Source organism: Chiloscyllium plagiosum, unplaced genomic scaffold (genome assembly GCF_037043375.1).
Source record: "Chiloscyllium plagiosum isolate Xiang-an unplaced genomic scaffold, Cpla_swu_hap1 HiC_scaffold_48, whole genome shotgun sequence".
Taxonomy (NCBI): domain Eukaryota; kingdom Metazoa; phylum Chordata; class Chondrichthyes; order Orectolobiformes; family Hemiscylliidae; genus Chiloscyllium; species Chiloscyllium plagiosum.
The window spans coordinates 10,297,832-10,325,460 of NW_028270186.1; the positions used below are offsets into that span (position 1 = coordinate 10,297,832).

At 42.2% G+C, this 27,629-nt stretch overlaps 1 protein-coding gene across 3 annotated transcripts; it reads left to right on the top strand.

The window, feature by feature from the left end:
* The first annotated feature begins 93 nt into the window (after positions 1 to 93).
* rnf122 (ring finger protein 122) lies at positions 94 to 26,558 on the top strand. 3 transcript variants are annotated; one of them, XM_043681343.2, is made up of 6 exons: positions 94 to 238; positions 8,030 to 8,186; positions 22,377 to 22,422; positions 23,985 to 24,026; positions 24,170 to 24,252; positions 25,006 to 26,558. In XM_043681343.2, exons 2-6 carry the CDS (start codon positions 8,077 to 8,079, stop codon positions 25,118 to 25,120), a joined length of 396 nt encoding a protein of 131 aa, XP_043537278.1. In that variant the 5' UTR covers positions 94 to 238; positions 8,030 to 8,076; the 3' UTR covers positions 25,121 to 26,558. The 3 variants fall into 3 exon arrangements, with proteins under 3 accessions (XP_043537278.1, XP_043537277.1, XP_043537276.1); XM_043681342.2 differs by lacking the exon at positions 94 to 238 and adding an exon at positions 3,962 to 5,572 and having other exon boundaries at positions 24,173 to 24,252; XM_043681341.2 differs by lacking the exon at positions 94 to 238 and adding an exon at positions 4,871 to 5,572.
* Positions 26,559 to 27,629: the final 1,071 nt, after the last annotated feature.

A 27,629-nucleotide genomic window follows, 5' to 3' on the forward strand; every position in this document is an offset into this window, starting at 1 on the left:
ACACAGATGGCAAACGCCAGGCGAAGAGAGGCAGAAGGCCAATTTTTTAAAAATCAAACAAACAAACCTGAATGAAAGCACAGAATAAAGTGAAAGGAGACAGGAAGGAAGGTTTGATCAGATCTTGTGATGACAAAGCCAAAACAGCACTCTGCTGTCTTTAAAGATTCTAGTTTCTCATGGTCCCAACTGAATGAATAAAAGTAGTTGCTGGGAAGAGAAAGGTAAAATTCAAAGAGTAAGTATAAATATTAAGACATTTTTATCCAGGATTACAGTGTTATAGAGCTACGGTCATTTTCCCTCAGTTAACCTATGCGGATGTAAATATCTGAACATCATCATTATTGCACTACTTGTAGGCACTTTTTGTCAGTATCAAAAGATGGTCAACTTTCAACAGAGTTGGTCACATTGTGAGGTTTTTCCTGAGACAGCAGATGCCACAACTATTTAAAGGTTACGAATCTCCAGTTGCCAACTTTGTGCACATTGTGGTAGATTCTGCTGTTGTCCAAATATGACCATGGACCAGAACAAAAGCCAGAGATTGAATTTTAAAGCTTTCCCCCATTCTGAGGGAAAATGGTATTATACCACCTCAGCAGCAACTAATTCATGTTCTGGTTATTTCACCACAGTGGAGATTGAGTGATGTTTCCAGAAAGAAGTGAGACAAAATTGATGCAATAAATCCAGAACAAAAAGCAAAACAACATTTTGTGCAGAGATTTTGAGAGACTGAGTAGGACTGAGCATAGTGATTTAGCTTGTGATCAAATGAGCATTTATGAATAGATTATGTAAGACATTGGAGAATGAAGACAAGGAGATTGTGGGATTTGGACAACTGTTTGTCTGGAAAAGAAACATCAACTAGAATTCCATAATGTCTTGCCATTGCTTGCAATGGGCCTTGGGTTTGCACTCTAGGGTAGGGAAACAATGGACACTGGTACTCTCACTGTCAGTGCAGTTAAGACATAAGTTAAGTGCATCTATCTCTGTCTGCTAGTTGGACAATATCTAACCTTTGCATCACAGGCTATTCCATTGTGCAATCATACAGGTTGATCTCCATTTTCATTCCTGCATCAAATGGTATGGGAGACAAAAATCACATCGGTGAGGAGAGGTTTTGCCACATTATGTGGAATGGCATGTACATTAATGAAAGTGGATTTCATTGTTGACCTGTGTGCTATCTTGAAGCTCTGGTATATTCTGTGCACCATATGAGGTCACTCACACTCAATCACTTTACACTGTCTTCTTTGAGACAGATTTGGAGTAAAGAGGATCTCACTGAATTCACATTGTTGAGATGAGGCACCTGACACTCAGATGTTGGAAGTGAGTCTCATTTTATTTCCTTCTGGCACACTCTGCACTTCCATATTTGAGTGAGACAGATTTCCAGGACTTTTGCAAATTGGTGATGGTTGACGTCCTGGAATGACAATTTATTTGTATTGATTTGTTTCAAAGCCTGACAACCAACTACAAGGCGAAGTCAGGAGTGCGTTGGAATAGTCCCCACTTATCTGGATGAGTGCAGCTTCTGAAGAGACCATCACCACTCAGCAACACCATATCCACAAACATTCACTTTCTCCACCACTGATGCACAGTGGTAGCAGTTCACCATTTTCAAGATGCAATGGAGTCACTGACGCTTCTTAAGCAGCACCTTCCAAACCCCATGTCCACTGCTATCTATGAGGACAAGAGCAGTAGATATGTGGGAACATGATCACTTCCGAGTTTGCTTCAAACTCACTCAGTAATGTGACTTGGAAATATATCACCATTGCTCCATTACCATTATGTTAGAATCTTGGAGCTCTCTCTTAAACAGCATTCTGGATACTCCTACCCATTTGGCACTGCAATTCAAGAAGGCAGTTTATCACCACCTTCCCCCACCCCAGCCCCCAACCTTCTCAAGCACAAATAGGGATTGACAATAGGTGATGGCCCATGAAGTGAAGCACAATCCCACAAATTAATGAAAAGACTTGGAAGGTAGTAGACTTGATATCGGGGTGTAAATTTCGTCTTGATTAATTCCACATAACCCTATGTGCCAGTATCTCAGCTCAGTGCTCAGCTTCGATTGATTCAATGCTGAGCTTTCTGCAGTGTGACATTAGTAGGTTCGACTCTTTCAATTCAATTGTGCATGTTTCAAACTCCTTGTGGTGAAGAAATATACCAAAGCTCCTCATAGAGCATCTTCATGACAGCATCTTGGGCAGGAATGCTGTTTGATCCTGGAACAGATTGCAGAAGAACATGATCCTGTCTTTATCCACTGTGGGAATTCAAGTTTCCAGTCAGGCCGTTGACTAATGATCAGAAGTAAGAGTTGCCCTTACTTAATCCAACATTTCTCAGACAAATTGTCATCCAATTTTTGCCTTCCTCACTGAAATCGGTTCACTCAACATATTGCAGATGGAAGCCAGGACCATTGAGTATTGTATGGGTCTTTGAGCCACCTGGGAGCTTCATAAATTAGCTTCAATCAGAGATGTTAAGTGAAATATTGATACATCCTATCACATTGCATATGTTTCAGCATTGCCTCTCAAAATGGAATTACAGAACCAGTTCAGCTGTGCTGTATACTTAAAATGTAACATGAATGTGTTCTGTACATTTAAGAACACAATTGGACCCATAGAAATATACTCTACATGTTTCTCGTAAACTGTGCATGCCCTTGCTGCCTTGAGCAATAGATACATAAAGATGTGACCAACATCTCTGTAAAAGTACTTGCACTTTCTTATTGTAACATGGTCTCTTATCCCACTGAAATGCAAGTCCTGGTCTGGGATCATTTTTGATGTGAAAAGAACCAATATGAAAGGTGGCACTCGCAATGCAGGTGTTTCACTGCACGACTGCAGGGGAGAGCACTATGTACCCTATGGTGAGTTAACACTTTCGACTTGATATCACAATGTGACGACAGGATATAACCACAAGCTGCAATACACTGTAAAAGCAGAGGACACGACAGTGCTGTGACAGAATGTACACTCATGGTACCTAAAAGAGCAACCGTTCCCTCAAATAAAGTACTGCATGTTAGGCTAATCAATAAAATTAGACCCTACGTGACTTGGGTGATATATTAGCATGGATGGATTAGCTAGGACAACATTTCCATGATGGCTACATGTAATTGGTGGTAAGTCACAAAGGTCAGCGTTGGAGCAACAATTACTTCCAATATAAATGGCTTGAATGAGGGAAATTAATGTACTGTTGTCATAGTGACAAATGACCAAAGAAGTGGTGGTAAGGCAAGTGGTGAGGCTGACAGAAAGAGACCACACAGACAAGTAATTGGGCCAAAACTCAGCCGGTGGATTTAATGTGGAAAAAAATGGCATGTTATGCACTTCAGCAAGAAGAGCAGAGAACTGAAAATTATTTCAATTTAGAAAGGCTGTAGCACAGATGAATTTGGGGGTCTTTGTCCATGAGTCAAAGAAGATAACATCCAAATTCAGCAGCCAATAGGGAAGACATTTGTTTCAAAGGGAATTAAATATGAAAATAGGCAAGTCTGGCCAAAACTATACAAGGCACAGGTTACACCACAGCTGGAATACTTGGAACACTGTGGTCTTCTTATCTAAGGAAAAATATGCTGGCATTGGATGCAGTCCAGAGAAAATTCAGTAATTTCATCCCAAAAGTGGAGGGACTGTAGGAGGAGGAGGGGTATGGTAAATTTTGCTCATTCATTCGAGTTGAGAAGAATGAGAGGTGACCTGTCCAAACATATAAGATTGTCATGGGGCTTGATCATGTCGATGTGGTGTGTTTTTCCCCATGTGGGAAAGTCTCGTACCAGAGGGCATAATCTTGGAGTCAGGGGTCATTGAGTTAGGACAAAAATGAGAAGGAATTTCTTCTCTCAGACTTTGACAACCATCTGATGAAGGAACAGCACTCCGAAAGCTAGTGCTTTCAAATAAACATGTTGGACATAACCTGATGTCATATGATTTTCTTTAACCTTCTTTCAGAGGGTCGTGAACCCGTGAAAGTTTTTAACACAGAGGGCTGTGGAGGCTGGATGGTTGAGGAAATTCAAGACTGGGAAAGGGTTTTAATCAGAAATAGAATCAAAGACTTCAGGGACAAAGGTGGAAAGTGGAATTGAGGATAATCAGATCAATCGGGATCTTGTTGAATGATCTGGAAAATGTGGCAGCCTCTGAGGAGTGAAAAAGAATTTCATCAGGTCCCCAGGTGAACATAGAAATAAAGAGATGAATGTGAAAAAAAGGTCAGAGAGAAATGGAAAAGCGGTGCAAAATTTCAAAGTGGGCACTGGAAGAGAAGTGGCACTGAATCGAATACAACAGTACTAATGAAGTCAAAAAACTAAATGCACTGGAAAATGTTGGAGCGATTCAGGAGGTCTGATCCCATTAATCAGAACTTCCTAAACCATACCTTGTAATTTTGTTCCCACCAGCAAGGTTGAAGACTTTAACTAATTTATAAGGCAATTTCATGTGCAGTATTGCCTCTTGGTCTTGAGCGTTGTTTGACATAATCGGACAGTTACCTGAATGTGCATCCCTCACTTTGACCTTTCTGCTTGCTCAGTGCTACCATCAGCAAGTCACATATTTTCGTCTTCCGATTTTCTTGGGCAGGTGGGATAGAAACCCAAAGGAAACCTGCAGTTTGCAATTGTATGCCTCCAAAGAGTGCATCCAGAAAATTAGTCCTAATATGTGAGTCAGACGTAATCATCTCTGTCTTTATCCTGTTCCCAATGTCCTCATTCAATCTCAGCAGCTTGGGTTGAGCTCTGTGCCTTCAAGACAAGGATGGTTCCAAACTGGAAGCGGAATATTGTAATGCTGGAAATATATGGGTATTTGTCGCCTTTCCTTGTGTCCTCAAATCCTGAGGTATAACCGGGACTGGGGTAGATGGCAGTGAGTTGGGACCCCGGCCGAGTGCGGCTGTAAGGTTCTGCTTGTCGCTCGATGCGAGGAACATCGGCACAAGCGAACTGCCAACAGGAGATTTCTCTCGCACTGTGAGGTGAGGGTGGATGTGGGTGTGCTCGCCATCCTGCTGCGGTCTCCCTGCTGTGTTTGATCCCCGCCCCCTTCAGGCGCTGCTCTGACTCTCCGACTTGTCAACCAGAGAGGCGTGCAGCGAGCTGAAGCCAGTGTCCTCTGCGGCTCCTCACGCACTTGGCCTTGAGTGGGAAAGGAAGAGGAAGACTCCGGGCTTCTCGGAACGTTCGCTTGAAGTCGGGCTTCGGGTCGGGACGGGGAGGAAGCGTGCAGGAGCTGTCTGATCCAGGCAGCTGGGCCTTGTGCTTGTGTTTCTGGCAGAGGGACTCCCTGGAGTTTATCCGTGTCAGTTTGCACGGTGCAAGGCGCGGACTTGCTGCTGGAAGGGAGGGAAGCCGCCGAAATTCAGCCTTTCCCCCGGCTCCCTGGACACCCCACCTCGTCCCATCTGCATTTCTGCGGCCGAGATCTGTATCCGGGACCATTGATGCACCCTTTCCAGTGGTGTAACGGTGAGGATCGCCCAACATGTCTCTCTTTCTTTTTTAAATTTCGATTTTTCTGACTGATATTTCAGGGTTTGTGGATCTCTGGTCCGACGGAGCTCGGGGCTGTTGGGAGGGTCATCCGGAAAGAGAAAGCCTGAGCTGCCGAAAACAATGAGATGAACGAAGCAGCAGAGCCAGCGGTCAGCCATCACCAGACGGCAGGCTGCTTGCTTTGTCTGCCGTCTCTCCCGCACACCACAGCCGCCTGGCCCCCGGGTCAAGGGAGACACAGCCCGTCTGGAGCCTCCCGCTCAAGCTCATCAGCCGCACTGCAGCGTCCCCGGGCTCGGGGACAGGTCGGTGACTAGGCTTTCAGGTCAATGGAACGGATAATTCCCGGGGTTTAAAGGTGTGGGAAAGTGGGGTTGTTTCAGAGAAGGAACAATGCGAGGTGTGGACTGGATGTCGTTTTGGTTCAGTAATGCAGGCGGGATGGGGAAGGGGTTCCGAATTACTGGCGTACAGAGCGCTGGGGTCAGGGGCTGGAGAAGAGGGAACGCAAGTTAGAGAAGGGTAGTGTTTCTAAAAATACCACCGAAGCAAATGTCAATTTAAGGGGCACTGCGCAGAGAAAGATTTTGCGAAAGAATGTATATGTATATTGGGGAAAAGAATCTCAATGCAATGTTTGCTGATGTGTTACATGTGTCTTAAAACCGAAGAAAATGCTGTACATTAGTATCACTCACTCAAAATTGCATTACATGAAGAGTGAGGCCGGGCCGGGGCAGAAACTGGGGATGATTCAGAGGATTGTACAGTGAAACATATTGAATCCCGGCACAGAAATAGGTTTCTCGACTAATCTGACGAATGCCAGTGTTCATACTACACATAGGCCTCTTATTACTCCTGTACTCCTTCCTGTCCTGTTCCCACATCCCTCAATTTCCTTCTGTCTTATGTACCCATCAAGGCTCCCCTGACAGACTTGAAGCATTCTGTGCGTCACTGGATTCCATATTCTCACCTCTCAGCAAATAACGTAGGGATATTCCTCCGAAAACCTCACTTCTTTGTGAGAGGCTTTCTTGTATTTATACCTGTCGTTCACCCAGAATGGAAACACTCGTTCAAAGATACGATTTTGAAGAACTCGAGCCTTGAGACGGGAGCCCAAACCTGATCAATGCTGCCTGATAGTTTCATCCTATCAAATCTTGTGATGCCCTTGTCAATTTTTGCTCACTTTCTTTAATGCTTCAATGATGCTTGTGTAGCATGAAGACCAGAACTAGACACAACACATTACTTGCAATCCAACGAGGAAAATTTAACATAGCCTCTGTTGCTGATGTGATCTATTCTTCAAGAAATGAATATTTGCCCTGTATTTGCACTGCTATGGTTTTAAAAACTTATGATTTATTTTTCTGATTGACAGGAAATAGTTGATGCCAAAACATTGAATGTATTCAATAGGGGGCTCAATACAGCACTTGGGGCGTAGGGGATCAAAGGTTATGGGGAGAAAGCAGGATTAGGCTATTGAGTTGGACTATCAGCAATGGTGGTGATGAATGGTGGAACAGGTCAAAGGGCCGAAAGACCTCCTCCTATCTTCTCATGCTTCTATATCTTTCTTCCTGTATCCCTATTTTGTTTATTGTCTTTCAAGCAACAAATGGCTTCCTTCACCCTCCTATTAAAGAGAACCACCTCCCATTTTCCGATAGTGAATATCATTTTCCATTTAGTTGCTGACTCTGCAAGCCTGTTGATTATTTTCATATTCACCTGCAAATAATTACAAGCTCCTTTTTTCTTCTTTTGTGGGATGTGGGCATTTCTGGCATGAGCAGCTTTTATTATCGATCCTAAATTGCTTAGGTAGTGAACTGTCTCTGACTCCTGGAGTGGGACTACAATCACCTCAGAAACAGAAAGTCCCACTGATCTGAAGTAGTTATTACCTTCCTTCCTAATTCTGTCCGCAGGCTCAAAAAACCAAAATGCGGCATCATCAGTTCATGACTTACTTCACTCCGTCCTCTTTTCATGTTGAATAGTATCCTGCACCACAGGTCCTGACTCTTCATTGAGATTTTTGGATTGTTCGTAATTGTCTATTCATCGCTGAAGTGGAGGCAGGACAGAACTGCCTTCACTGGACTTTGCTTAAAGTTGGAAATATCAGTCAGATCTGCTGTTTCTGAATACCCCTGATGGAAATTAAATGTACAGTATGTGGACATGGCTGGGTTTTTTCTTGTTGACTTTCCTGCATAATTCATGAAATAGGCAGTAAGCAATAGTCCCTTCAAGAGAACGGGGGAAAAATATGCATGGAGGGATTATGGGGCAAAATAGGCATACAATCCAGCTAAAATCAACAAACAGACAAGGTAGGGAAACAAAAGCTTTGAACCAAAGAATTTGTGTTAACCAGTGATTCTCATTTCTGTTTCTGTCACTTTCCAGGATGTTTCTGTGGCTTGGGGTTGATTTACTCGAATAAATCGTGCACAATGCCACCAATAACCTTTCAGGATCTTCCATTGAACATCTACATGGTTATATTCGGTACTGGAATTTTTGTCTTCGTGCTGAGTCTGATATTCTGCTGTTATTTTATCAGGTAACTTCCACCCCACTCTTTGCGCTTTTTGCTCTTTCTTTTTCTGTAAGTTATTTTTGTACTTGTTAAGGTATGTAATGTTGGTGCTGGGTAACAGCGAGTTCAGTATCAAACTTCATTTAAGGTTCATTGCCTCAATGTATTTGTCGCCAGAACAATATTCTTACTGCACCAATGACAATTTTCCAGTTCCTGCATCAGCCGTCCAGAGATTGCTGAATTAGGAACAGTTGTAACTGGTTTTGTCTATACATCCCAGAGGTGAGAGGCCAGTGCTTGCTTCTTGAATTGCTGCCAAACTATGATTTGTATTGCTTCCCCTGCAGTTCTTTCCTGAGCTCACTCTGTGTAAGCGTGTGTGGTGTTGCCGATCGTTATCTTTACTGGTTAGGATTCAGTGCCCTTCTTCTGAAAGTTGTATTCTGACCCCATGAGGATAGAAAACAATGCAGCTCCCTTGAGACAAAGTGTATTTATATTCTGAGGGCAGGCAAAGCAGAAATACTCAGCAAATAGATGGTCAGGAAACGACCATTGTGTTTATAAGAAAAGGCTGTTCGGACAGCTGCTGTTAACTCCCTGTGGTGCAGAACCTAAAAATGCAGAGGAAGAATTGAAGGGAAGGAACGCATCACTGCTCCATCATTTCATGTTTCACTTTCAAATTTAGACAGTGAGCTGTAAATGCACATTCTCGGTGCCCATAGTGCACCAGAGTAGAACTGGGACTCCCTTGGGTAGATATCAACAGATTGATGAATGTCTTTCCATCACTTGCTTGATGGACAACAACAATAATACTTAACCTAAATTGAGCCTTGCGTGTAAGAAAGCATCCAATGCTTGACAGGAACAAAATTTGAAATTTGGGTACATGACAACATGATAAACGGTACAAAAAATGAATCATGTGGTTTGCTTGCTTTTGTAAGTAAAGTTGAAGATACCAAGAGGAAAGAAGTAAAACAAACAAAAACAGAAATTACTGGAAAAACTCAGCAGGTCTGGCAGTGTCTGTGCAGACAAATCAGAGTTAACATTTTGGGTCATAGAATCATAGAGTCATAGAGACATAAAGATGTACAGTACGGAAACAGACCCTTGGGTCCAACTCGTCCATGCCGACCAGATATCCCAACCCAATCTAGTCCCACCTGCCAGCACCCGTTCTATTCATATACCATCCAGATGCCTTTTAAATGTCGAGTGACTCTTCCTCAGAACTGATGGTAGTGAGGAAAAAGTTGTTTTTCATGCAGAAAATAGGTTTGGAGGGGTGGTAAGGAGTAAACGATAGGTGGAGGTAGAACTCAAGGATAAAGAAGAACAGTTGGACAAAGGAGTCGATAACAATCAGCCAAGAAGAATGAACATCTTATAATGGGGACTATTAATGGCCAAAAATGGGTTGCATGTATTAGAAGACCATGTGATAACAAGGCCTGGTGTGTAGCGGTTGGGGTAAGGGCATGGCAGAAGGTGCCTCAAGCCCTAAAATTGTTGAAGTCGATATTGAGTCCAGAAGGCTGTCGAGTTCCCAAGCAGAAAATGAGGTGTTGTTCTTCCAGTTTGGGCTGAGCTTCACTGGAGGACTGCAGCAAACCTGAAACACCAATGTTGGCCAGGGAACAAGGTGGTGTGTTGAAGGGACAGGCAACTGGAATCTCAGGTTCTCTTTTGCGGACAGAATGTAGGTGTTCTGCGGAGTGCTCATCGAGTCGACACTTTGTCTGCCCAATGTTGAGGAAACCATGTTGTGAGCAACAAATGCAGTAGACTATATTGTGTGAAGTGCAGGTAAAGAGCTGCTTCACCTGTTTTTGATTTTGATTTCCAGCATTCACAATTCTTTCAGCTGAAAAAAAAATACCATTTGTCTTTCCTCCTATCCTCATTTCTGAAGATTGGGCCATTGTATTGGAATGGCCCACGCTTAAGGGCAAAATACTGCAATGATTTGCCACTGCCTTTCCCAGAATAGCTGGCCAGAAGACATCCCCACTTTGATCATTTGCCGTTAGGCATATTGAAAAGCGTTAAAGGCTGACAATTAACACGTACAGCCATATTATGAATGGCATACTGAACTTCAAGACCTCTGGAGGTAATGCTTGCTGTGAACAATTTATAATCAGCAATAACTTAAAAGTAGCAATCCCATCTCTCAGTAAGAAGCTTTTGAGTTCAAAAGTTCTTCAGAAACTTGAATGCAAAACGGAGTTTGATATTTCAATGCAACACCACAGACATTTGTTTTCTTTATTCATTCATGGCTCGGCAGCATTTATTGCCCATTTCTAATTGCTCAGAGGGCAGTTAAGAGTCAACCGCTGTGCTGTGGGTCTGGAGTCACGTGGAGGTCAGACCAGGTGAGGATGGCAGTTTCCTTCCCAAAAGGACATTTATGAACTGGATAGGTTTTTCCACCAATCAACAATGGATTCATGGTCATCATTAGACTTTTAATTCCAAATATTTACTGAATTCATATTCCACCATCTGTCTTGGCAAGAATCGAACCCAAGTCCCCAGAACATTATCTGGGTCTCAGGTTTAACCATCCAGTAATAATACCACTAGGCCATTGCCTCCCTGGTTGCACAGTCAGAGGTGTCAGTTACAGATGAGAGGCTAAACTGATAACTTGCCCAGCAAAAAGGAGTTCAGCCTGCCTCCTGGCTTATATTTAACCCTAAACAAACATTATCGAGGCTGCTTCTCTCATCATTTATCTCATTGTCACTTTTGGGAGTTGGTTGTATGCAAGTTGGTTGCTGTATTTACTACATTACAATAGAAAGGACATTTCAGCAAGTACTTGGTTGACTAGGAACCATGTAAGGTCTTTCAGTCACCAGTTGATTTTCATGGCAGAGGCAGGTAGTGGGAATATCCTGGGGAAAAAAATCAATGAAGAGAAGATCTCACACTATGTTTCATAATATCTTGACTTGGACTAATTATTTTTGGGAACGATGTTAAACGTGTTGAATGGATGCCAACATCATTTCCCAAGATGTGACACAAGGGACTGAAGAGTTTAATTATAAGGATTTATTATAAACTCTGTATTATAGATCTGATAAAGTTATTAAGAATTATGAACAATTTAACTGGTTGCTAAGTGGCAGCCAGACAATGTAAATTTGACCCTTGCTAAAAGGAAGAAAGAAAAAGTTGAGAAATTTATTTTTCATGCTGATGGTTGTGAAGGCATGGGCTTTAGCAAAAATGTGATGGAAGGACAACCCATAATAGCTTCGACAAAAAAGAAAAAGTAGTTGGTTTGGAGCTACAGCATATGGATCGAGCAGGGAAATGGGAGAGAGTGCAGAACTGCTGTAGAGAGTTAGATACCATGAACTGAATAATCTTCTGTACAGTAAAATTCCATTATTCATGGCACACTCAGTAACAAACCGTTTTTATGTTGTGATTTTTTTTCCTGTATAAAAACTTTTCAAGGAATTTTATGGGAGAGTTAGCAAACAAAATTGGCTTGAGGTGTAAGGACAGTTGACCAAAAGCTCAGTCAAAAAGGAAGGTTTCAAAAAGGGGCTGAAAGGACCAGAAATAAGTCATGAGACAAAGGGGTTTCGGAATGGAATTGCAGACCAGAGAACCAAGGCTGCTAGTGATGCGTTGATCTAAAATTGAAAATGTACGAGAAGCCAGAATTGGAAGAGCACAGAGACCTCAAAGACAGCTTGGGCTGGAGAAGGCGATAGTAATTAAGAGGTTTTAATTCTGTGTCTTTGTACGTGAACCATGTAAACATCAAATCAGTGAGACCCGAGTGATAAAATAAGCAAATTGGAATGGGCTCAGTTCAGGCGCTAGAGAAACATTATAATTTTTCTGAGGCAAGCACTGGATCAGGCTGTGACCAATTGCACTTGATCATAGTGCCAAAAGTAGCCATTGTGTACTGTGTTTCTAATCCTAGTAGTGGTAGTGCCACCATTTCCTGACATTTGCAAATAAACACTTACCTCTGAATCCACATCTTTTCTTCATGGATTATTGTTTTTCCTGTGTCTCGCCTGGGAACTTGATGTACAGGCCTGTCAAGGTGCCGGAAACTTGGAACACATCCTGCAAATTATAGTCAGCTTCCTGGAGCAAACAATTGGGCGAAAGGCAGCAGGCAGCTATCAAATTTTCAGGGCTATTTTGAGCATTTTTGGCAGAAGGTACAGCTTGCTGCTGAACGAATGCGTTTACCTCACACTTAACCTTACACTTAACCCCCTTCACACAGCCGCAGCATTTGAAAGCTGAGCTTTGACTTCAGACAATGTGAAATTCACATCTGAAATCTCGAAGCAGGATGAGATCTCTCCATTTCATAGTCATTGAGTCACACAGCATAGAAAGAGACCCTTCGGACCAACCAGTCCATGCCAAACGTAGTCACACCTGCCTGCTCCAGGCCCATATCACTTCAAACCTTTCCTGTTCATGTACTTAGCCAAATGTCTTTTAAATGTTGGAATGATACTCACATCCACCACTTGCTCTGGAAGTTCATTCCACATGCGAACCACCCTCTGTATAAAACATTTGCCCTTCATGTCTTTTTTAAAATTTCTCCTCTCACCTTAAAAATGTGTCCCCTTGTCTTAAATCTCCCATCCTCGGGAAAAGACAACTACCATAAACTCTACCAATACGTCTCATTATTTTATAAACTTCTATCAGGTCACCTCTCAAACTCCTATGCTCCAGCAAATAAGTCTCAGCCTATCCAGCCTTTCTTTATAACTTAAACCTTCCGTACTTGGTGGTATCCTGATAAATTTCTTCTGAAACCTCTTCAGCTTAATAATATCCTTCCTAGAATTGGCCAACCAGAATTGGACACAATTTTCCAGAAGAAGCCTTACTATGTCCCTGTGCAACCTCAACATGGCTTCCCAATTCCTATACTCACAAGACTGAGCAGTGAAGGCAAGCATACCAAACACCTTTTTAACCACCCTGGCTATATGTGACGCATGCTTCAAAGAAGTATGTACCTGAACCCTGAGGTCCTTCTGTTCTACAACACACCCAAGGCCCTACCCCTGTATGTTGTACTAAAATGCATTTTATACTGAGTTGAAGATCCCCAGCTGGATTACTGTTCATGCCCTCAGAATTAAGGTGGCCTGAACCTTCCCCATTTTCCAGATTTAGATCTTTTCAGGGTGGTAGCGCGTGCTGACTGACAATGGAACATGCTTCCTTCTGTACAATGTAAAGGCCTGCAGAAGCTTACAGGGTCAGCATAGCAACAGTTCTGAAATCTGATTGATCACATCAAAGGATAATGTTGAGATTTGCAGAGGGACGGAAACCGGTCTGCCTAGTTCAGCAAAAGCAGCTTTTTGTGCTTCTCCAGAATGGTAGACTCATTAGAATTTGATGTGACCAAATTTACAGGACATGATGGAAAGAGCAGAAGGATGGAACACATTGACAGCTCCTTTACAGAGCCAACTGAAGCCCGATGGCCTCCTTCTGTATGAGATGTTTCTCTGGAGGTTGCACTTGTTATATTTCTTCTCAAAAATGTACTTGGGATCTTAGTGTCATTGACATGGTCACTATTTATTGTACATTCCTGGTGCAATCTGTGAACTGAAAATGTGTTGCTGGAAAAGCGCAGCAGGTCAGGCAACATCCAAGGAACAGGAGAATCGACGTTTCGGGCATATGCCCGAAACGTCGATTCTCCTGTTCCTTGGATGCTGCCTGACCTGCTGTGCTTTTCCAGCAACACATTTTCAGCTCTGATCTCCAGCATCTGCAGTCCTCATTTTCTCCTCACAATCTGTGAACTAATTTGTCGATCCTGCAGTTTTGTTTTTGAAGATGAAATTCCAGTATTTTGATCCAGCAACAATGACGGAATGATGATTATATTTTCAAGTCAGCATTGTGTGACTTGAAGGGGATCTTGTAGATGGTAGTGTTCCCGTACATCCACTGCCCTTATTTCTGCAGGTGGTAGAAGTCAGAGACTTAGAAGGAGTTGCCAAATGAGCCTTTGATTTGATTGGATTTGTAATATTATTGTTTCATGTACCGAGATACAATGAAAAGTGATGTCTTGCATGCTACCAAGACAAATCATACCTTGCATAAGTACATCAGGCTGATAGAACAGAATGCAGAATATATTGCTACAGCTCCAGAGAAAGTGCAGAGAAAGATCAACTCTAACACGAAAGGTCCTTTCATAAGTCTGATAACCACGGGGAAGAAGTTGTTCTTCAATCTATTGGTATGTTTTGAAATTTTTGTAGCTTCTGCCCAATGGAGGAGGGCAGAAGAGAGTATAACCAGAGTGGGAGGGATCTTTGATTATGTTGGCTGCTTTCCTGAAGCAGTGGGAAGTGTAGAAAATGCTTGAGAGTTGCCTTGAGAAATTGCTGAATGTCAGCTTGTATATCTTCTTTGTTGGTGGTCCTTCTGTTAAGGATGACTTGTTTGTTTTCTGAGGGTAGGGTGGGTTCTGTGGTGGTGAAATGGTCCAAACCTGGAGCCTCATAATGTGCCACAGTGGGGCATGCAGTCTTCAATGAGGTGGGTCATTAGGATGCTCTTGATTCTATACACTTTTCTGCTGCTCCTGTTTGGCCTCCATGATCTCCACTCAGTGAAGGTTGAAGTGGTTGGTGCCTTCATAGCTGGTCAATCTCCAGTTTGTGTGTTCTTGGGCAAGCGATTCCCACATATTAGAGGGGTTGTTGCATTTGTTGAGAGAAGCATTCAGGGTGTACTTGTTGTGGTTTCTCTGCCCTCTTCTTGATGTTGCCAGTGCAAAGCTCGGAGTAGAGCGTTTAGCTAGGGTGTCTATGAATAATGTAGCCTCGCCCATAGCAGCTGGTTGTGTATAATCACTGCCTTGATACTGGGATGTTGGCCTTGCAAAGGAAACTCACATTGACCTATCCTGCCAGTGGATTTCCAGAATTTGTAATGGCAGTGCTGGTGATAACACCAGGACATGAGGAATCTCAAAGAACATAGAACAGTATGGCATAGAGCATTGCAGTGCAGTACATGCCCTTCGGCCCTCGATATTATGCCACCCTTTTATCCTAGTGGAAGATTAGTCTGACCTACATACCCTTCCTTGTACTATCCTCTATGTGCCTATCCAAGAGTCGCTCAAATGTCCCTAATATATCTGACTCTACTATCACTGCTGGCAGTGCATTCCACGCACCCACCAGTCTCTGTGTAAAGAGAGTGACATCTTCCCTACACCTTTCTCCTGTCACCTTAAAAGTACGCCCTCTTGTGATAGACATTTCCATCATGAGAAAAAGTCTCTGGCTATCCATTCTATCTATGCCTCTCAACATATTGTATGCCTCTATCTAGTCACCTCTCATCCTTCTTTGCTCCAAAGAGAAAAGCCCTCAACCTTTCTTCATAAGACATGCCCCCCAGTCCAGGCAGCATCCTGTAAATCTGCTCCGCACCCTCTCTAAAGGTTCCACATCCTTCCTATAATGAGGCAACCAGAACTGAACACAATCTTCCAAGCGTGGTCTCACCAGGATTCTATAGAGCTGCAGCATAACCTCGTGGCTCTTAAAGTCAATCCCCCTGCTAACAAAGGCCAATACACCATTCGTCTTCTTAGCAACCCTATCAAGCTGGGTGGGAACTTTGAGGGATGTATGGACATGGACCCAAAGATCCTGCTGTTCCTCCACACTGCAAGAATCCTGCCTTTAATCCTGTATTCTGCATTCAGATTCGACCACCCAAAGTGAATGATTTCACACTTTTCCAGCTGAACTCCATCTGCCACTCATCAGTTCAGTTCTGCATCCTAATAATGTCCCATTGCAACCTACAACAGCTCTCCACACTATCCACAACTCCACCAACCTTTGTGTCATCAGCAAACTTACTAACTTACCCTTTCACTTCCTCATCCAAGTCATTTATAAAAATCACAAAGAGCAGAGGTCCCAGAACAGATCCCTGCAGAATACCACCGAGCTCCAGGCTGAATACTTTCCATCTAACACCACCCTCTGTCTTCTGTGGACCAGCCAATTCTGCATCCAGACAGCCAAATTTCCCAGTTCCCATGCCTCCTTATTTTCCGAATGAGCCGACTGTGGGGAACATTATCAAACGCCTTGCTAAAATCCATGTATACCACATCCACTGCTCTACCTTCATCAATGCATTTTGTCACATCCTTAAAGAGTTCAATAAGGTTTGTGAGACATGACCTGCCCCTCACAAAACCATGCTGACTATCTCTACTCAAACTATGGGTTTCTAAGTAATCATACATCCTGTCTCACAGAATCCTCTCCAATACTTTGCCAACCACTGTCGTAAGACTGACCAGTCTATAATTCCCAGGATTATCCTGATTCCCTTTCTTGAACAAGGGAATAACGTTTGCCAACCTCCAATCATCTTGCACTACTCCAGTGGACAGTGAGGATGCAAAGATCATCGCCAAAGGTACAGCAATCTCTTCCCTCGCTTCCTGTAACCTTGGGTATATCCCATCTGGCCCAGAGTATTTATCTATCCTTATGTTTATCAAAATCCATGTTTCTGATTCATGCAGGAAGATCGGGACTATAGCTGTTGTGTACAATGTGAGTCTTGTGCTGATGAACAAAACATTTGAAGTCTGAGACCTCAAATCCAGCATTAATGTCACACTGTCGATTGCATACACTACAGCCACTGTCCATTGGTCGAAAGGATGAATATTTTAAGTTGTTGAATAGGGTGCTGATCAAGCTGGCTGCTTCATTTTGTGTGGTGTCAAACCTCTTCAATATTGGTTACCTGTTCCTATCCAAGCAAATGGAGAGTATTCCATCAAACCAAAGACTTGTGTTTCTGGACAGGCTTTCAGAGTAAGCAGTTGAGTTAGTTACCACAGAATTGTCAGTCTAGTGCTTGCTTTGTTTGGTCACCATGTTTATGTGGCAGGGTCAGTTGAATTTCTGATCACTGATAACGAGTTTGTTGACAATAGGAAATTCAACACTTGTAATGCTGTTGAAGAAAGATGTTTCAATTCTCTCTTGTTAAAGATACTCATTACATGGTAATGTTGCTTGCCACTTACCAGCCAAAGCTTCAGTGTTGTCCATGTGTTGCTGCGTGGAACACAGACTGCTTCAACATCAATTTAAATTATACTAAGCATTTTTCAATCATCCAATCAAGATTTTCATTTCTCAGCTTATGTTGGAGACAACATGTTGGGTGGCACGGTGGCACAGTGGTTAGCACTGCTGCCTCACAGCGCCAGAGATCCGGGTTCAACTCCCGCCTTAGGCGACTCTCTGTGTGGAGTTTGCACATTCTCCCCGTGTCTGCGTGGGTTTCCTCCAGGTGCTCCGGTTTCCTCCCACAATCCAAAAATGTGCAGGTTAGGTGAATTGGCCATGCTAAATTGCCCGTAGTGTTAGGTGAAGGGGTAAATGTAGGAGTATGGGTCTAGGTGGTATACGCTTCGGCGGGTCGGTGTGGACTTGTTGGGCCGAACGGCCTGTTTCCACACTGTAAATAATCTAATCTAATCTAAAAAAAACAAGGTTGTTCAAGCAGTTGGAAATCATTCGGCCAAGAAAACTACTTTGAGGACCTCTTCCAGTAATCTTGGAACTGAGATGATTGGCTTTCTGCAATCACAAGAATCTTCATTTGGTCTTGGTATGACTTCAACCAATGGAAGGTTTTATCTGATTCATGATGACTTCAGTTTTGCTCGGGTTCGTCAGATATAGATATGACAGCAACAACAGTGGCTGGGAGTAAACTGCAAAAATGACAACTGAATATGCAAACAACTCAGTACTGCAACAAATTTAATTATTCTGTTGGGAAGGGAGGATAAGGGGAATCAACAGCACATAAAAATCTTCATTGATTTGGTGTTCACTTGACTGACTTGCTTCTTATGAGTGCAAAGACAAAAAGTGCAATGTTCTCATGAATGCTGAGCCTATCTTCAATACATTTATTGGCTTTTCTCCCCAGAATCTGATGAGTTTCTTGCTTACAGTGATAAAGATGTCTCAGGTTTGGACACCCTGTTCCAACTCTTCATACTCTGCACCTCAAAACCAACCAACTTACAGTTCTACAACATTGTCATCTGCGTTCTGCTGCTGAAACCCTCTTCAATACTTTCAAGTATTCCAAAGTATTGCTCGCTACATGCCCATTCTCCATTCTTTATGAACTTCAGCTCATCCAAAATGATGCTATCTATATCTTGTCCCTCATTCAGCCCATTTTTTACCTTTCATCTTTCATGAAAAGTGGATGTCATTGATATATACAGTATTTGTCGCCTATCCCAAATTACTTTGAACTGAGTGGCTTGCTAGGCCATTTCAGAAGGCAATTAAAAGTTAACCATATTATCAAACCACATCCTTCTCCAGTCTGCAATCACATGGAGGCCAGACCAGGTAAGAATGGCAGACTTCCTTTCCTGATGAACATCAATAAACCAGATTGGTTTATATCAAAATTGACACTAGTTAACATTGTCCCTATTACTGAGGCAAAATTCTACCAGCTGCCATGGTGGGATTTAAACCCCTGTTCCAAAAGCATTCATCTGGAGCTCTGGATTACTACTGTAGAAACATTACCACCGTGTTGCCATTTCTTTCTAACTTAATGCTTCTACTTCAAATAAACTTATTGGACGATGACCTGGGGTTGTGTGATTTTTAACTTTGTCCACCCCAGTCCAACACCAGCACCCCCACATCATTACTTAATACCTATATGTCCGCTGACTGACACTGCCGCCCAGTCCCAAAGACCTCGACTTCTTGGTCAAATCTTGATGGATTTTGCCCATCCTGATCTTCACCTATTACCCATCACCAAACCCTCACCTTTTCCGACTTTCACTTCTTCGTAATCATTTTTGATCATTCCACCTCCATATCTGTTTTGTTTCAAAGTTGACTTATTTGCTGACTTCCGTTCTGTCAAGAGCCTAGGACATTTTACCAAGTTGATGGGCCAGAAATTTGAGTTGCTTTTGATGTTACCTTCCCTCCTGGCATTTTGTGAATAGCGTTCTCTTTGAATAAATGTACAAGAAGGACTCTTGGGTGTCATGAGGTGTGGCAAAGTACTAAGCAGACAACAACAATGGGAAAAGAGTTGAATACACCATGCAATCGTATTCCTTCAGAGGCTTTTTAAGGGTAATTGCCTGTAAGGTTGCACGTGATGATGTATGCTATTTTCTGGGCTTTGATCACGAAGCTTTGAAGCACAAAGGCACTGAACATTGTACATGTAACTGATTTGCTTGGTTTCATTGTTCTGGTCAAGTCATCAACTTGGTGTTTGCTGCTCTGAGAGACTAGGTGTGTTGTCATGAAAGACTGACACATATCAATATCATTTTTAGAGTACGGAGTTTAAAATAGTGGCACACATGTTGGGTATTTTTATGCAGGGTTGATTAAAAAAATAACTTGGTCAGACAGTCCTTCTGCAGTCTTCAAAGTGACCTAATTCAATATGTGTCAGAAAGCAGGGACTCCCTGGAGTGCTCATGCAAAGTTGTTTTTACTATGTTGGTTTATGATAGATTAGATCACATAGAATACAGGGAGAACTAGCTATTTCAATACAGACTGGCTCGAAGGTAGAACACAGAGGGTGGTGGTGGATGGTTGTTTTTCAGACTGAAGGTATGTGACCAGTGGTGTGCCACAAGGATCGTTGCTGGGTCCACAGCTATTTGTCATTTATACAAATGATTTGGATGTGAACATAGGAGGTATAGGAAGTAAGTTTGCAGATGACACCCAAATTGGACGTACCGTGGACAACGAAGAAGGTTTCCTCAGAGTACATGGGATCTTGGGCCAATGGGCTGAGAAGTGGCAGATGGAGTTTAACTTGGATAAATGTGAGGTGCTGCATTTTGAAAAGGTAAATCAGGACAGGGCTCATACACTTAATGGTAAGGACCTAGGGAGTGTTGCTGAACAAAGAGACCTTGGAGTGCAGGTTCATCGCTCCTTGAAAGTAGAGTCTCAGGTACATAGGATAGTGAAGAAGGCATTTGGTATGCTTTCCTTTATTGGTCAGAACATTGAGTATCGGAGTTGGGAGGTCATGTTGCAGCTGTACAGGACATTGGTTAGACCACTTTTGGAATATTATGTGCAATTCTGGTCTCCCTCCTATAGGAAGGCTGTTGTGAAACTTGAAGGGGTTCAGAAAAGATTTACAAGGATGTTGCCAGAGTTGGAGGATTTGAGCTGACGGGAGAAGCTGAATAGGTTGGGGCTGTTTTCCCTGGAGCATCAGAGGCTGAGGGGTTAAAAACCTTAGAGAGGTTTTTAAAATAATGAGTGGCATGGATAGGGTAAATAGACAAGGCCATTCCCAGAACTAGACAGCATCGATTTAGGGTGAGAGAGGAAAGATTTAAAAGGGACCTAAGGGACAACTTTGTCATGCAGAGGGTGGTAAATGTATGGAATGAGGTGCCAGAGGAAGTGGTGGAGGCTGGTACAATTACAACATTTCAAAGGCATTTGGATGGGTATATGAATAGGAAGGGTTTAGAGGAATAAAGACCAAATGCTGGCAAATGAGACTACATTAATTTAGGATATCTGGTTGGCATGGATCAGTTGGATGGAAGATTCTGTTTCCGTGCTGTGCATTTCTATGAATCTATCTCTATGACAGGATGTGTGAACTCTACATTGAAGGCCTTTTCCTGCTTTTGGCTGAACATAATTGAGCATTGCTGTTAGCTTCGAAAATCTGGAGATTAAAAGTTTTAGCTAGTTTGGAGGAGACTAGATGGGTCAGAAGCAAATTCAGTTTTCACTTTGAGAAAGACAGTCAGAGGAGTTCAAAAACCATACAGTTAGCTCAGCATAAAAGTTTAGTTTGTGAGACTCCAAAATCAGGAATATTTGGTTTAAGATCTACAGATTACAACAGTTTGAGAAAGTCCACATTCTAAGTTTTGTAAGCATTCGTGTCAGAAGATTTCACAGTCTACTGGAAGGAATGAGAAAGAATCACTGGTGTCAAACTTAAAGATTTGATGGAGAGGGCAATTTCTCAGGGTTTGAGTCTCGGTTACACATGGCATCAGGAAAGAGGATGGCATTTGATTTTGCTGTGTGTTTTCAGATCTTTCAAACAGGGTTTTATATTCAGCTTGATTTTTTTCACCTTCCATTTTTGCAATAAACTTTTGTTAATGGAACTCTTGAGCCTCATATGAATGTTTCAGTAAGTGTCCACCATGTTAACTAAATTGTTAGTTTCAAATTTATGTATGAAGGCAGATTTTTTTCTGAAATCTGACTTGTCCTATAGTATCATTGCTTGAGAGTATAATAATGTATAGGATCACTGTTTGGTCCTGGCTTCACTGACCCTCTGATCTGCTCTGTTTAGGTCCCTCCATTTATCCACTTTGAACAGTACATTCTGTCTTTTCTCTACCTGCATCAGGAATTTGTCAGTATGAGAATCAGCAAGTAAAGGATCCCCATCCTCTGCAGGAAGACTCTGCCCTGTGAGCAAATAATGTTCCATGCTGTGGCCTTGTTTACAAGATGTTGTGTTTTTCTAAGCTGCTGTAAAAATGCACAAGTCCTGGTTAGAGGTGTGGAAAATAATATTCTGGGTTTCAGATTTTTTTTCTACATACATTTTGTACTAGTGCTGCCTGCCTCAATGAAAAATAATAACTTACTTTGTTTAAGTTACACACACAGTTCATAGACACCAAAATGCCACAGCACATTGTTTGAAATGAAATAACTGAGTAAAAGAACCTGTTGCAATGTAGGTGCAAAGACATGAATATGTATTTGTTCATCACAAATAGACATCGTGTTCAACCATGTGTTTGCAAGTCCATGGCTGTAATTTGTTTTCACATGATCTGAATGAATATGTGGCAGTAGATGTTGACACTCCCTTGTACTGGATCCTATTTCTCAAAGATGCTGCAGTTTAGAGATTGCAACTCGTGTTAAGATGTGATCACTCCACAACCAGCCTCAATGTGGAGAGTGTCCAATTCCCAACAGAACTGTCGGGGCAGTCATGTTAGTTCTTCTGCTGGTTGACGAAATAGTGTTTCAGCTTCTTCTGATCTGAGTAACTAATCATCTGCCTGTTTCCTTTCAGTAAACTCCGACACCAAGCGCACAATGAGAAATACGGATACAAAGAGGTAAATAGAAAAAAAAATGACATCGATCATAGGAACCAAGGAGAAGGAGGAGGAAGTTTGGCCCTTCAAACCTGCTCTGCTACTTGATTAGGCTGTGGCTTACCTGGGATGTGGTCTCAATCCCACTTAACTGTCTGCCCCTGTAACGCTTAACTCCCTTGCCAATCAAAAAGTTAATAAATTCACTGACTCAGCCTCCACTCTTCTCTGTGGAAGACAATTTCAAAGACTTGACTGGTCTCTGAGAGAAGATGTTTCCCTTCATCTACATCTTATTTTAAACTGTATTCCGTGGTTCATGTCTCCCCCAGAACAGGAAACACCTTCCAAGTATTCTCCCTGTTCAGTTCAATCAGGATTGGTTGTGAAAGGAAATTCAGATATTCACGGGCACTAAATCAAAACAAATATAAGATAGCATCAAACTTCAAAATGTATTGCCTGAGCCTCAGATCTAGCTCAGACTGTCTCCCAGTTGGGAGGTTTTGCATCCATATTTGTCATGTTCCAAAATCGAGGAAAAGGAAGACGGAGGCTAAAATTACACTCCTTTTTTTTTCCCCCCAACAACCATCAACATCATTTGATGAGACATGAACCTCTGGATTGCCTCAAACTCATTAGCACTGCTGATGATTGTGACTTTCAAAAAGGAAGAGTGGGCAGGGAGTCTATGCAAATATTCCTTAGTGCTTGACGGTATACCAGTGCAGTATACATCACGCATTTCATTGACCTCAACTCAGGTCATAACCAGACTGATGCAACAGAAAAGCTTGGAAGAGGAGGAGGCAATATAGCCCCTGAAGATTGCTCCATGAATCAATAACGTCATTTACCTCAACTCCACCTATCTACCTGTCACTGTATTCCTTTCTTCCTTAGTGTCCAAAGATGTATCCATGTTTTGCTCTGAAGTATTCCACGAGTGAGCATCCACAACACTCGGGGATAAAAATCCAAATTTCACATCCTCTAAGTCCTAAACATTTGGTCAATTGTTCTAAGACTCTGCTCTCGTATGTTAGTCTACAGTCTGAGGAAAATTCTCCCCTTTGAAGTCCTCTCTAGAATTCTTTTTAGTTTTTAACAAGATGTCTCCAGCTTTCACTCCAGAAGATTTTGGTCCTCTCTACTTGTTCTGTCCTGCTCAGACAACCTCTCCATCTCAGAATCAACCCAGTGACCTTTGTTGCATCACCTTAAAGGAAAGTAGATTTTGATTTTTGGTAAAAAAGATTAAAACTAACCTTTTAGATAATTAAATCACAACAGGAAGAACTCTGTCTCTCTGTGGCAACAAGAAAACCTCCTTGCCCCCTGTGGAAAACTCTGCAAACCACAGGGCTATGTGGGGATCATCTCCCCAAACAGGTGTCCATAGACTGATATGACCTGGGATAAGTGGCTGGTCATGCTCATGACTTAAATATGTGGATGTATGATGCTATAATGCAGGAGAAGCTGTAGACTTGTACCTGGGACTCAATGGATTGGTGGTCTGGTATTTGGAATAGCTTTCTCACTGTGAACGTGTTTTTTTTCTTTTACTATCTCTTCAGGTTATAACAAGAGGTGATGCTAAAAAGCTGAATTTACATGGGGTAAGTCATAAATCTTTATCTGGAAGCAAACACTGAGTTCTGCTGTATTTGGATGATGATTGCAGGACACCATGTTGAACATGTCTATTTTCATTGAGTTCTCATATGTGAAATGAAACCTCAATGTTTTGCTTATTCCACAGCAGACATGCGCTGTGTGCCTTGAGGATTTCAAGATTAAAGAGGAGTTGGGAGTGTTACCATGTCAACATGCCTTTCACAGAAAGTGAGTAACATTTGAGTCAAGCTGTAGTTCTGTTTTTCTCCAGTGAAATGTTGTTGTGAGCTCTGAGCAGCAAACAGGCCATCACGACAGCACAGAGATGGATACCAGACAGAACAGCAATGTATTACAGGCAAGAAAGAGCAATGATATGTTGCAGCTCATAAGAAGTTAGTCTGATTTCAAATCTGATTAATGCAGTAAATTTGAGTCAATTGCTGATGTTTATGCTGATGACTGAATGACTGCTGACACCAATGCACTGTTTCCACTGCTTCCCCCCTCTCCAGTGTTGGACTGCTTGGACCCAGTGTTTCATTCCGTACATTGTCATAATGTTTTTGTTGACTTTCTTTGTTCAGTTCCACACTTAGTAACAGTGTTTTATTCAATGCAACACTGTATTATCTGCAGACAATGTTGTATTTTGTACAGTGTTCCTTCTGCATGCCCAGTGACTATGCTGCAAAAATAGTTAATTGACTGTGAAATGCATTGAGAGGTCCAGAAGACATGATCTAAACAAAAGCCTTTTTTGAACGCAGTATTTTGCCTGGCCTAACAGTGAACTACTGAAGTCCAGTGCTTCACACTGTACAGTTGTTTGACCGTGTACAATATTGTGTCAAATACAGTACAGCACTGTTTCTCTGCAATGTTTCACTAGGAGCAATGGGAGACTGCTTGTACACAATATATTCCTCTGTAACATGTGTCACTTACATATTTGGTTTCTGCTTCTTTCCTGTCCTCTAGATGCTTGGTGAAATGGCTGGAAATTCGCTGTGTCTGTCCAATGTGTAACAAACCTATTGCTGGAGCACCTGAGCAACAGCAAGCAATTGGCACACTCCTGGATGAACTTGTTTGATGCATTTTAAACTTCATACTGACAGCAGAATCTCGGAATAGCCAAGAATCAAGAGTTTTCTGGATTTTTTTTTTAAATTGTGATTGACTGCTGATGAAGCCAGTGAGAGTGTGAGAGGTTCTGAGCTGAAGAGTGCCACAGCAATGATGTGGCTGGAGTAAACATTGGCATTGTGTATGATTGGGAAACCTGTCTTCTGAAAGCCCCTTCAACACATCTGCTGAGGAACAGAGCAACTTCCAGACTTGCCACTCAGGTCTGAGTTCCTTCATACTCAACAGCATTGTGCTTGGTTGATCAGGGCATTGCTGAGTCATACAAACCAGATGGTTCCCCCCTCCCGTTCATGATCTGTGGTAACCTGGCAGATCTCATCTGGTCCAAAATCTCGGGCTGCTGAAATTGGGCACTGCCACCCAATGAGAGGGCTCACACTTTTTGATGGGTATTCTATCATCCCCAAAGATATTGGTGAAAGTGTGGACAGGCGGATCTGTCATGCCCTCCAGAGCTAGAAATTGTGCCAAGTCTGATTTTCGTTCCAAGTGGAGAACTGGCCCTCTGCATGTGTCATAAGTTACCATGCAACAGCCATGTGAAATTGAACCTCATTGTGAATTGGGTTTTCAGAGGAAATGGGCAACATTTGCTTAGAGGCCCAAGTGCTGAACTGTTCTCAAACCAGCCAAAATCAATATAGATAGACTTGCACTGGGGCGCACTGTACTTCTAAAACCCTGCTACATGGATGCTCATTCATCCACCCTTCTGCATACAGATTGGAAATTCACCTGAAATATACCCATTCACATGGAGTCAAACTCTGTGGATCCAGCGAATCTGTGTTTCTCTGACGATAATTATCCAGGAATACTGTCACAGCATTACAGGTTCCCATATCTGTGAGCTCTGATGGGCCAGAGGAAAATTTTTGTTACCCATTCACTCAATTTAATCATGTGTGTTGAGCTGTTGTCAAAAGTCATGCAATATTGCAGAACTACATGGAGCCTGATGATTCAGAAATAAGCCATCACCAGCTCACCCTTTGAACTAAAGACGTATCTCCCTTCTCTAAACTTTTTCCAATAAACTGACCATCAAGCAACAAGGGACATTGAGTTAAAGGTCTCAGTCCAAGACTGTTTCAGGGAATGGAGCTGTTATACTGGTGTGTCTGGAAGTGCCACTCTGGGCTCAGGATGGGAACATGCTGTTAGAATAGAACTGACAGAGAGTTTCACTTTGCAGTTCACTGCAACATGGGACTCTGTGAGGGTTCTCTGATTATCGTGCTAAATATTGCACGTTTTTGTTATTTACTGGGCACGACTGTTTTTGTACAGATTTTAACTAAGTGCTTTGAATCCATTCCTTCCTTTAAGAAGGATTTTCTTTTATTGTAAAATACTTTTAATAAAAATATGCCTTCACCGTATCATGCTTGAGTGTGTTTTTTTGGACGAACTGTACAGTGTTACAGAAGGAAGACGGACAGACAAAGCAAATCAGCTTCAGTATTACTGTATGAGCAACTCACTCAAAATAAAATCTTTGAAGACCCTCAAAATTGACCCCAATGGTTCCTTACCAAACTTTTTGAATCCCAGACTCTGCAAATAATCAATTCTCAACATTGTTTTTTGCTGAAACAAAAGACTTCGCAATTTATTAATAATCCAATAACTTTAACAGCAAAATTAAACAACAAAGTAATATAACTGATGTGTGTTCAAACCCAATAACCTTTGTTTTCAGCCCCATTCACATAAAAGACTGACGGACAAACAAATACCATTTAGGAATAAATAGAACAAACTTACTTAAGCAGTTTTCACAACATGTTGTTCCACAGGCATATGAGATTGCTTCCTGGTTCATTTTCTCTAAATGTCAATCAGGGCTCCCTTTCAGTTCACTCAGAATAAGTCAATGATACATATAACTTTGTTTCTATTCTCTAAACTTCCAGGGACTGATAATGGGCAGTGAGGCAGGGAGCTTCATGCTGTAGCACCAATAGCCAAAATCTTTTTCACAGAAAGAGTTCAAACTCTAGCCTCTCCCTGTTGGACTCCCTGCAAGGTCCCAGTTCCTGTTCAGGTTGGAGCAAATAGCATCCCAGACTGGGTGGCAACAATTTCCAGGTACTGACATCATCAAGGGCCAAACATCTGCTATTTGGTTAAAAATTCTGCTCTCCCCTTGTATCCAAGACTCTCTCATCAAGATCTAACCTGCAATTAACTTTCAGGCTTCGCCTCACAAACGACAGCTTGTTCTGTTCTTTTATTTTTCATACAAGCTGCTGCCCACAGTCCAAGTTCACAGATCCAAATGAAAATCAATAATGAAATATTGGCAAGGTTATTGGAGATCAAATAAACAGTAAGAAACTGAAGGATGTGAGGGCCAGAGCTCCTATTGCATGGCCTCACACATCAACGTGTGGTTATGTGGATGAAATACCATATGGTATCGGTGTCACTGTGTCCTAACAAGAAGCTAA